This window comes from Lutjanus erythropterus, chromosome 7, assembly GCF_056507025.1.
Source record: "Lutjanus erythropterus isolate fLutEry1 chromosome 7, fLutEry1.hap2, whole genome shotgun sequence".
NCBI lineage: Eukaryota > Metazoa > Chordata > Actinopteri > Lutjaniformes > Lutjanidae > Lutjanus > Lutjanus erythropterus.
In genome coordinates, this window is record NC_139323.1 from 17,889,796 (window position 1) to 17,902,442 (window position 12,647).

A 12,647-nucleotide genomic window follows, 5' to 3' on the forward strand; every position below is an offset into this window, starting at 1 on the left:
ATGTTGCCAAAAATTGAATCTGGTTACACTTTCATTTGGGAGTCGTATCAACTTTGACATCAAGTGCAGCTTTTGGGCCTTTGTAAGTGATGGTGGGCTGATAAATAAGGACAGAACAAGAAAAACGATGTCTGACCATACAGGCCTGTAGTTTCACAGTACTCACACTGTTACATGCAACAGGATTCTGTTATCTATTTTGTCTATTTTTTACATACAGCCAAAATGTGAAAGAAATGTACAGACATACGTATCTTTAACTCTCGAGTCATCAAATGTCTTCTAGCTGATGTGAGTTTTCAGTTCTTTCCTGAATGCCACTTAAAGGGACAGTTCACCCCAAAATCAAAAATACATATTTTTCCTCTAGTGTGTACTATTGTAGTAGTATTTATCCACGTAGATCGTTTTGGTGGGAGTTGCAGAGTTTTGGAGATGTCTGCCTTCTCTTGAATATAGTGGGACTACATGGTGCTGTTGTGCTCAAAGCACCAAAAAAATACATTTGAAAAATTCAATAGCAATGAGTCTTTCCAGAAATCTTGCCTTGGACCCAGTTACTCGAAATAATCCACAGACCTTGTTGTCAGCAGTTTCATGTACAACTTACTTGCCTTCCTCCATAGTATCTACCAGAACTACTTTCTTTCTACTAGAAAGAAGGTAGTTCCTACATAAACTGCTCCACGCCACCTTCTGCGAGCCACAGCGAGAGGTTACTGTATAAATTTGAACTCAATCAATGGGGCCTTCACATGCTAAGAAATTTGTAAATTTTAAAGGGATAGTTCACCCAAAGATGGAATTTCAGTCTTTATCTACTCACACTCATGCCGATTGAAGGTCAGATGTAGTTTTTCAGTCCGCAAAACACTGCTGGAGTTTCACAAGAAATCAGCGTTGCAGAAGCTCCCAAACAATTTAAGTGAATAGCGAACAGTTTTCAAACGAAAACCCAGCCTTCAATCAGCATGAAGGTGAGTAGATGATGACTGAATTTTCATTTTGGGTGAACTGTCTCTCTAAAACCTTTTTGGACTTAGCTAGCTTTGGCTTAGTGCAGTTAAAATCTCACAGCTCATCTTATCATATGACTAATGGCAAGTTAAATCTTCATTATAAGTTTGCTTTGTAGTCTCTCAGAGTCCTGCAGACTGCATGAAGCTCATGTGGCCACGGATTATTACAACAGGTTAGTTAGTGTTGGAGATAGTCCAACACTAACTAACAAGGAAACAGGTCAGTGAAGCTCTTCCCTTTATCAACTGACAGAAACAGAGAAGAGATGAATGATGCTAAGTAAATGATTTTCAAACTGGGGTCCAGGGACCAACAGAGGTCCCTGAGTGGGTTGTATGTCCCAAGCACAATGAGAAAGAGCACATTTTTAAAATTTTAACACTTTTTTTGAAGTTGGAACAACAAGTGAAAAAATAAGGTTGATTGTTTTGATTGATTGTAATTTATAACGATGCTAGTTTGATCAGTGATTGACTTATTATCTTCAAACCTGAAAATAAAAAATAAAAAAAAGTCACAAGCAATTCCTTAAGACAGAATCCTCTCAAATCATGGGTCCTTGGTCTAATGTGCATCTATTGTGAGGATCCTTGATATTAAAGTTTGGGGTCGTGACTAGAGGAGAACCCCAGACCCACGAAAGATTTCATGCGATTGATCATTTCAATCCAAACATTCTTCACTAATGTAACCAAACGTTTTCCTAAACCTAGGCCTACCTAGATTTTACCACAATGTTGTCACATTATAAAACATAATTAGGAGTAGGAGCGCAATGAAGAAACAATGTCTACAAGTATCTTTAGAGTTTTGCAAATCAGGGGTTCCTTTCTAGACACACAAGTGGGAACCACTTATCCCACTCCTGAGAGCCAGGAATAATTTTGCAATTTGGGAATAAAATCTAAAAGTTGTGAATAAAATCTTCCTCTTCTCATTTTTTCCCTTATGGCTTGTGTACAGTCCTGTTCTAGTGGCGTACCAACAATAATAGTTTAGGCAAATATTTTATCATTTTGGGTAGATAAGTAAACATCTGTCACATTATGAAAATTCCTCTGAAGATGCAACCTGTTGAATTATTAACAGGTGAAAAAAAGACTTTTTAACTTTTTCCCTTTAGTTTGGTGGGAAATGTCAACTGTTATCTGACCAAATCACAATGTAATGTTCAGGGTGCTGAGGCCACACATGGGATAATCAACTTCCAGCCATGCCAGCTCCTTCAAAAAAGGGCCCTGATATGGTTGCATGTCTCTACATTATGGGGTAGGGAGCGTATCTATGTTCCCAGGGTCCTAGGTTCCCAAGGCTCTGCGTTCTCAGAGTCCTATTTCCCAGTGTCCTCTCCTGCCTTCATTCAGTGTTAAAATAACAGGAAAAATGAGTTTCCATGGCAGATGAAAGTAAATGTTTAGTGGATAACGTTTTATTAAGTTGCATCGTTGTTAAGTTTCAGAGGGAGAAACTCATGGTGTCACTTATACAACTTCTGGGTGTGTCTATCAGTTCACAGTCCTTTAGCACTGAATGACTCCACATGCAAAGAAATCAACAAAATATTCACTGATTTTGTTTGGAAGAATAAACATCACCACCTAAAGAGGGGAATTTATCAGATTAAAAAATTGAGGTTGGCTTCGAGATGTTGGATTTTTACGAATCTGAACCAGACATTTAAAGTAAAATGGTTCAAAGAAAAGAAATACTTAGAAAACCCAGAAACTATTTGTTTTTTCATTCCTCATAACACCTTTAAACAAGTAGGTGGACTGAAATTACTCTTATCTTGTAATTTCAACATTACGAAACTACTTCTTTTTTTAAAAAAAATACATTTCTTTATTAAACTACTTCTAAAATTATCTCTGTTTTATCAGCAGGTCCTGCTGGCATGAAAATGATGTTATGTACCTAACTTCTACTAGTAGAAACCTAATTTTTCTGGAAGATCTGTACAACAGTGGGAATATATTGAGTTATGAGATTTCCCATTTTCCTTAATGGAAAGTTCTGTGACAAGGCTATAGCCACAGGCATTCACCAATTAATGAAAACTCAAATTGGAGTTGTTCCACTGGAAGGGCCTGACTGAGGCAACATAGGACCCTTAATGTCCATATTATGTGCCATATAAATATGGGGAACATAGGACCCTGAGAACATGGGAATGAGCCTGCCTCTTTGGACAAAGCCTCCTTAAGGGAAACCTTTAAGTAACATAATTTCTGGGAGGTCCGGTAAGACAACATCAATTTGGGTTTTTGGAATTAAAAAGGTAAGAAGGGTGTAGGGAAGAAACGAGGACACATTTCAAGGGGAACGGAACTCAGCCACACTTTACAAGGCAAACTCAGTGTTTCCACCAAAGTCTTTGCGACTTGGGATCTAGAAAGTACGAGCTCGGAGATGGTCCTTGAAGGCAGCAGCTGTTGATCCGAGTGGGCGTTAACCGACATGTTAAACAGTCGGATCTGCAAAAGACGCTGTGAAAACGGGACCTCACCGCCAAGGAGCAAACATGTTTCTGCAAAAAGTGATGGTCTACTTGTCGACAGTATGCTACTTCTGCTTCATGATGACATTCGGCCTCATAACCAGGATCATGCAGTTCATTTCTCCAAGCCTCAGCAAGAAGATCATCCTCAGGATGGGTGAAAGGACCACCATGACCCAGAATCCCAACTTTAAGTATGAAGATTGGGGTCCTACCTTTGCTTCTTCAAATTTTCTCAAAACCGCCTCCCAGCACATGTGGCTGTCTCTCGGTCAGGAGGCGTTTGTAGGAGGAGACGCTCCAGACTCACCTGTGATCACGATGGAGGGAAAGAAAACTACCATCTGCAAGTTTTTGAAAGGTGCACCATGAGACTCTTGATTTGTTCAGGTTAATTTCACTCTCTGCTCCTTAATTTTGAGCTGTATTTGTATGTTTGTTTGTTTTTCTGCAGGCAGCAGACCGCTGGTGTTGAGTTTTGGAAGTTGTACCTGACCCCCGTTTATCTACAAACTTGAGGAGTTCAAGCAACTCGTCAAGGATTGTCGCGATGTCGCTGACTTTCTGGTGGTCTACATCGCCGAGGCGCATTCAACAGGTGAGAAAAAGTCGACAGGTGAAGTAATAATCAACTTTACATTTATTGCTGCATACATAAAATATTTATAAGGTGAAAGACAGTTTATTAGCGCTACCTATAACTAGGGCTGGGCTTATAAATAATATTAAATTTAGGCAATTTTGCAACAGGCATATCCCAATATTTTTAATCAAATATATCTATCTCATAATAAATAAATAAATAAATTACTATCAATATTGCGACAATATAACTGTTGGTGCTTACACAATGTATTCACACAATGAGATTTTTGACGACTGATCATCTGTAATGTGGATATAATAAAAATGTGGGTAAAGACAAATAATAGAACAGTTGGAACAGTCTGATGAGTTCAGAAAATGACTTTCATGTAATGCAGCCTTTAAAACCAGGAAAATACAACGCTGGTGATATATCATGATAAGATGATATCTAGTCTCATATCACAATATCAATATAATATTGATATATTACTCAGCCATACATAAAAGTGCACATTTGACAAAAATAAGCTTGTTAGAAGTTTTGAAGATGGACGTGCACCTTGTAAGTATTTTCCTTACCCTCAAATAAACAGTATAATATGTATTTATCAGTGACCCTCACAACCTTTCATCCTGATGGAAAACATTTCTCTATACAAGAAAACTATAAAAGACTTATGTCGTCTTTTTTTTTTTTTTTTTTAACCAAAATCTGGGTTTGTGCAGGTGCTGGAAATTCTTGAAAACACTTGAATTTCACTGTTTTCAGGTTTTTAAAAGTGGTTTCATTTAGCTTAAAACAGCTTTAAATTACAATTATATTACTTTAATAATAAACTGCTACTCGACTGAATAGTTTGCTCACAAAAGAAATAAAATCATTCAAATATTGGCTCAGCCAGGTTGTATAGGGTGCCGAGTCTGCTTACAGACAGGTGACACATTTTGAAACACGAAACCTTGTTGTATTTTCCCTTTAATTCATCACCCTTTTGTAGGATGCTGTCACAAAACATAATTTTGGTTGTTTAATTTACCCAAGCTGTAAGGTGCTGCCAAAGCCTGAAAATGCACCTTGAAAATTCTTGAAAAGCAAAACAGTCAAACATTTAAATCAGTCTATTGTTGAGTTCACCAAAAACAAATAAAACAACTGTAGAAAAGTCCATGAGATGAACTTCTGTGCTTACAGATCAGGCAGTAACAAAGCCGTAGTCTGGGCTGAATTCACCCGAATAAAACAGCTTTCGCTCTTGAAACTGTAATGCACGTTTTCTCCTTAAAGCTGGGTAGGAAGGTTATTGACGTTATTGGGAAGAAGTTCCACGATAACCTTTAAGCATACTGTAATTCAAGTGGCTTAATAAAAAAAAAAAAGCTGGACTTCGGCTCATCCTCTTAGCTGTTTACAAGGTTTAGAAAATCTAGTGTGTGACAGGAGACTTTGGCTAATCACAGGTCAGTAATCGGGATGTTAATGATTAATCGATTTAGTAGTGGACAATGTATGTTTTGTGTACCATTTCTGCGGCGCTCAAATGTTTTTTCACGATTTGGATTGGTTTGCCTCGTCAGTCCAGAAATGACAGTAATTTGACAAGCAAGAGGCTTTCCTGTTTTATTATTCTGTTCATTCAAATTATTTGTGCTTCATTAATTAGTCTCACATAATTAATGTGCTGCTATAATTGTTTAAATAAAACTTACACAGAGAAAAAGGTGCGTGTTTTGCATCTTATTTATTAACAATGATTTATAGATTATTAATTGTTATGTTAAACTAGCAGTTAAAGGAAAATGCACAAGATTTGCAACCCTAGTTGGTGAGTTCGCTGATTGTTGAGTCTCATTCTCAGGTATTTGACGACCTGGGAATCAGACTCAAGAATCTCCTATCTCTCTTCAGGACCACTTCTTGCACCTTTAACTTTGTTGTTCAGCTGCATTCAGAGTCACTCCGGTGAAATCAAATTCTTTATCTCTGTGTCAGATGGTTGGGCCTTTACCAACAACTTTGACATCAGCCAGCACCAGAGCCTGGAGGACAGGCTCTCCGCAGCACAGATCCTGGTCAAAAAGGAGCCCCTGTGTCCGGTGGTCGTGGATGAAATGAACGATGTCACCGCCATAAAGTATGGCGCCTTGCCTGAGAGGCTCTATGTGCTGCAGGCTGGGAAAGTTGTCTACAAGGTGAGATCTGTGCACGGCTTACACAAAGGCACATTCCTGTTCTTTTATTTTATGTGATCCTGATTGCTCCTCTTATGTAATCGTGCAATTTAAAGTAATACCAGCATCGTGGGTGTAAAGGTCCCCACATTATCTTTTCTCATGCTATTGCGTGAGAAGGAGCAGTGAAAGACAGACGCAGCACTCAGATTCTTGGAGTGGAGCCAGGCTCATGTTAGCTGAGCCAGAAGTTGAACTTAATTGTATGGCAAAGACATGTCTCTGACATCTGTTACTGTTATAGTGGAAACCTCTTGTGGTAATCATCTCAATCAATCATCTCAATCGATCACTATAAATGTATGATTATTAGAATCAGATTTTCTCCTTTTTCTTTATTTTTCATGCAGATGACCATATTCATATTCATTACTTGAATATAAAGCAAGGAAACGGAGAGCTTACTGCATTTTATTGGCTGTTTCAAAATACGCAACAGCTGTTTCAAACACTTTTCAAATTACTGTACAAATTAAATTACTGTGTTCAAGTCAAATACACTTTAATGAAGTATGATTTTCCTTTGCCTACCATGATTTCAATATGCACAAAGCAGCAGCCTCCAATAGCAGGTGGAAGCAGTTTTTTTAAAAAAAAAATAGTTTTATTTTTTTCTTTCCATATATTGTCCTGTATGAAAAGGTCCAAAATGAACTAGAGAGATACTGTTCCTCTTTTTATCAATTCCAATATTCCAATATCTGAATTTGGATATTTGCTTATACCAATAACAGCTCTCTTTTCTCGATGTTTATGATTATTTAATATTATTATTATTTCACCCATTATTATTATTATTGTTATTATTATTATTATTACTGTTGTTATTGTTCTTATTATTGTTCTTCTTCTTCTTATTATTATTATTATTATTATTATTAGTAGTAGTAGTAGTAGTAAGATTAAATGAGGCTACAACTGAACTTCAGTCTGGAAAGCTTATGTAGTTTGTGTAATGCAACTTGCGTAATGTTGTCTTTCAGCCACTGTGGGGTGCTGTGGATTGTGACATTCACTTGTGCAGCTGAAAGGCTGAGAGACAGCCCTCATTTGTATAATTTCGCATGAGGTGTTGATGAGAGTTTAAATTTGTTATTTTATGTTCCAAAGTGCAATTGTTAAGTGTTTTAAATGCATTTGTCTCGTGGTTGTAACATGTTGGTGTATGGTGTCTATTTTCATTTTTGTGCTGGTTTATTGTGACACCATGAGTGAGGCGGCTAGAACATTTCTTCACTCCAGCTATATCGTGCTAAAATTTAAAATGAGCTTCTCTTAAATCATTTAATATGGAGAGAAACAGTGAAATACAGTTGTTCAGCTCACAGTCTGCAGTGATGAGGCTCTGCAACTTGTGTGTGTTTACAAATAGAAAAAACATGTGGTAAACACATGGCAATATGTAGGAATGCAGATTGGTGTTGCTCTCATCTCTACAAATGATTTAAACAGCATTTATCCAGGGATGATTCTGTCTCAAAGTGTTTCATCCACATAAGCAGTCGATCGCTGTGGTTGTCTGATCAAAATGAAAGTGTGTTTTTTCTGAAGGTTATGTTGAATGATGAAATGATGAAAATGTTATTTGTTTTGTGTCATTAATAGTCCTTACTCTATGTTCCTCAGGGGAAGATGGGGCCTTGGGGCTACGATCCCATGGAGGTGCGGTCGTTGCTGGAGAAGATGAAATAAGGTTGTTTCAGCCAAGCCAACCTTTGTAACCAACATACTGTATGTCACTGATTTAATACAATACCACACTGTTTTTGTAATCAGACTCAAATCAATACACTAGCACATCTACTTGTAGTCCTAAAGCTGCTCTCTTGCACCTCTTCTGTTAACCGTTGTGTGAGTATTATAACCGCTCCAAACCTGCACTAATTTTGCCTTCTCACTCTCCCGTGCTCTGAAAACGTATCTCAGCTGTCGACCTCTGAGCCTGAACTCACCTCTCAGTGTTTCTTAGTGATGGCTACAGATTAAACCGTTGGCTTCTGCAGCCAGATGAAGTGAAACACAGAGAGACAGTCGGGTCGAGAGTTTGTATCTGAGATATCACATCATGCACAGGAGACATCGCATAAGTTGTCTGAAGTCTTAAAAGATCTTAAGTCAGTGAAAGAGCTTGATTTGCACTGTCTTTAAGTCTTTAAGTCTACCACCAGCATTTAAATCTGTGTCAGTCTGGGTTGTACCAACAAAGACTAACCTTTACGATGAGATTAGTTCTATTCAGAGTTTAGCAAAACTAGGTTTAAAGTGAGTAAATGCACATTTAAAATTAAGCAGAGCTCTGTTGCACAATTAAAAACTAATCTCCATTTAAGAAATCCAAGTTGTGAAATTCAAATTTTGAATCATTGTAGAAATGCTTGATTGCCTAAAATAAATAAATAAATATGATATATAGTTATTTTGTGTTGTTGGGACCTAGAATAAAAACTTAAAGTGTTTCATTGTTTGATATCAAGTTAAAAAGTTAGCCTAGTCAGCCTATTTCTAAAGCCTAATTTCTCCTTCTCTGAGAAAAACCGGTTGGCTGAATTAATAGGCCAATATGGCCAAATAATAGGAGATTAAAAACGGACACAACAACTGGACTGAAAGAAAGAACAGACTCATAAAAGGAAGGAGGTTTAAAGTTCATGGTGTATCGCATTTTAAATTGAAATTTTGTTGCAAGAGTTAAGTGTAAGGTTTTGGTTTGATTTAATTAGGTTTAAAAATCCTTGTTGGTGCAACCTAGCCTCAGGGTTTCTATTGTCTGTGAACGCTCCAACATAATTTCACATGAACCTGCTTTTTATATGACGATTTCAGTGCAAACCTCTGGTAACTGTGATCTGATGAATTAAAAGTAGGCCTTATGAAGGAGTTATGTTTGACACATTTAATGGATAATAAGCCTCTTGTTAAACAGTCTTGCATTTCCTTTAAATGTCCTTATATCAAGATAAAAAACAATTTTTTAAATGATTGTATTAAAGTGTAATAAAGACTAACATTGGAAGACTCCCACATCAACCTCTTAAGTATGTTGCTGTTCATCTGTTACGTTTGACAATTTGAATTTTGTTTTTCTTATCATGACACTGGTTACCAAACGAACAGTTCCCATACTCCACTACATAAAAACATGAATGATCTAAGTTATTACTCTCAGCAAATTATTAAAGTGAGAAGCGTGAGAACTGTGTGTAAGCCATTGTGTTCCCCACATCTGTACTCGTACTGTCGCTTCTCAAAATAAGATTGTCTGCAAAGCTCCAGAGGTTTTTTTTTTTTTTTATTCTTACATGATGTTTCAATGGAGAAAATGGCTGTGGGGCTTTAATGTTGACGCACACAGCAGTTTTCCACCACATGACAATGTGGCTGTTGTTTGCTGTCTTGTCTGGAAGTGATAAATGGTAAATGTACTGTACCGTATGTGGGTCATGGAGGTTCACTGAATCCAGCGGGCATACGTGCAGACATGTGAGCTGTGGAGTGTGGCATCCTGATATGAGTTAATGCCTAACTGTCTAATCTTTGCACATCCATTGATTTTGGCTTCCAGTATCTCTAAAATAATGTCTACTATAGTGTTATATAACAGTTTAATCAAATGTGAATTTTGTGGCTTCTCGAGGTCTGAGTTTTATTCATGGTCTATTTGAATGAGCACAAAATGGCTTATAACTATTTTGATAATGAAAAGTACTGTAGATGCAACAGATATTTGTTTTTCCTCAAGGTAGGCATAGTTACACAACAGTATTTAGTCACACTTTATTTTACAGTACAATAATAAGACATAACAAACCGTACTTTGTGTCAGATTACACAGAAACTAGAAATAATACGTTCTTTGTTAGACAGAAGATATACTATAATTAGACCTTACAGCATACTAATAAGACGTAACAAGCCGTAATTTGGATTAAATCACACAGAAACTAGAAATATGTTCTCTATTAGACAGCTTTAGACCTTTTATTAGACACTTATTTGCCTTTCTTAGAGGATAATAAGGGACACATCTCAACAGAACTGTACTATTAACTAAAGTGAAATCACATATCTGCTACTTTCCCATTTAAAAACGATATGTGAACCAGATTTATCAAGTAAAAACCAAAATCAAAATGTATCCCTAATTACTCTCTAATAAAGTATAATAAGGGTCTAACAGTGGGAAATAATACACAATAGTTTACAGAGCAGTTCTGTTGAAATTGTCTCTAATTACCCTCTAATGAAGTCTAATGAGGGTTTTTGTTTAATTTGATACAAAGCAAGTTAAGAGCTGTAAAATAAAGCGAGATCCAATATTTTTATATCCTTAGTTAAATTGGCTTTCCTCTTGTCTTTGTTGTAGTTTTTCCTCATCTGCTCTTCTATTTGGGTTCATTTAATATTCTTCTGTAATATTTTCATCATGATTCAGGCAACAAAAGAGCAGCATTAGTGGTAATGTGGGCCTTGACTCGTCTAATTAGTGTAAAAGTGACTGTAAAAGTAAATCCTGTTGAAAAAAAGTAATTGATACCTTGATATATAAAGCACAGGATCACAGCTCGTGGTTACAAGTCTACTAGTAGGATATGGTAGTGAACAAAGCGGTTTTGTGTGGCTACAGCTTTCATAATATTAACTGTGTGGCTCTGAAGTTGGAGAGCAGGTTTGGCTGCTGCCCAGCCAGGCCACATCCTGTGGAGAGCAGCCAGCAGCGGCTCAGCCTCACTTCCTATTGTTAGACAGGAACCAGAACACTGTCGGATCCCGACAACCGTGGACTTTTGTTAAGTCGTTCACATGTGAATCTTGTGGTAAAAAGCAAAGCCAGATTCTATAGTGAGTTAATTTGCTTTCAGGGAGGGTAAATATTGTGTGTGGGTCAGAGGTCTCTTCAAAGGAGGACAGTCCACTGACGTCCAGCAGAGGGCGATGTGAAGCCATCTTTACGCCAAACAGGAAAAACATGAGGCAGTTTTTCTGTTTGGTTCCAAGACTTTGGAGTTTGTATCATCTTCAAAATAAAGTGGCCCAAAAAAAACCAAAACAAAACAAACAAACAAAAAAAACATATTAACTTTAAAGTGACAGTTCACCACTGCCATGAAAAAAGACGCTGTGCTGGGTGGAAATGTCACAGGTTTTTCTCTTTGAATCAATCAATCAATAAATCAGTTGCGCACAACAAAAGAAGGAACAGATGGACAAATTAACCTAAGAATGAACATAAAACATTTAGAGCTGCAACAGTTATCAGTCTATTATTGATCAGCTTAGTTTAGTTATTTTGGCAACTGATTAATCTTTTTTTTTTTTGTCATTTTTTATTTTGTAAAAAAAAAAATCATTTTCTTAAATATGGATATTTTCTAGTTTCCTTACTCCTCTCTGACAGTAAACTGAATATTTTGAGTTGTGGACAAAACCAGACATTTGAAGACGTCATCTTGGACTTTGATCAACATTTTTCACCATTTTCTGACATTTCATGGACTAAACAACTAATCAGTTGATTGAGAAAATAATCAACTAATTAATCAATGATGAAAATAAACATTAGTTGCAGCCCTAAAAACACTATATTAGGCTAAACAATTTCACCTTATACTGAGGTAATCCAAAAGTAATGGAAAGTAATCAAGTTAAATTACTTTAATATTGTAATACATGGATTTACATTACTGACAAAATTTACTTGTAAATATTTATTTCACTATTTAATCTATTTAGTTACTTTTAAAATCATAGTTGAACACTGAGTACAGTTTGAATTAATATCTAAACCATTCATCTGCATTTAGTAGCCAATCAGGTGATCTGATCACAGACAGGCCAATGAAAACCAGGAGATACAGATAAATAACAAGACAAAATGTTTGGGGGCAGGGATATTAATCATCATCATTTTTTTTTTGACTGACAGAGCTGTTGGTTGAATAAGGAAATTTAAACTTAGACATAAAATGAGAAAAAAAAAATTACAAAGAAACAGAAAAAAATGGAGAAAAAAAAACATGTTTTGCATATTATAAAGTGTTAGTGGTTAATTGATTAAGGAAGATCCACAAAATTTGCAACCCCCTAGTCATAATGCATTAAACATCAACACTTAAAAAGTAACTAATACTTTTTTGAGACAAATACTCTGTACTTTAAGTATTTTTCTAGTACCAGTACTTTTACTTGTAATTGAGTAAAATTTTAGCAGTGAAATAGTACTGGTAGTGGTAAGTGGGCAGGTAAAGGATAATCTGACATGATAATAACAGTTCACATGTGGACCTAAGGGTTCCCTTCTTTTTGCTTTTGACTC

The 12,647-nt window shown here is 36.4% G+C and overlaps 1 protein-coding gene across 1 annotated transcript; it reads left to right on the top strand.

Moving 5' to 3' along the window:
• The first annotated feature begins 3,479 nt into the window (after positions 1–3,479).
• Positions 3,480–8,048, top strand: dio1 (iodothyronine deiodinase 1). The gene is made up of 4 exons (XM_084722205.1): positions 3,480–3,878; positions 3,972–4,115; positions 6,096–6,295; positions 7,961–8,048. Exons 1-4 carry the CDS (start codon positions 3,542–3,544, stop codon positions 8,024–8,026), a joined length of 747 nt encoding a protein of 248 aa, XP_084578331.1. The 5' UTR covers positions 3,480–3,541; the 3' UTR covers positions 8,027–8,048.
• Positions 8,049–12,647: the final 4,599 nt, after the last annotated feature.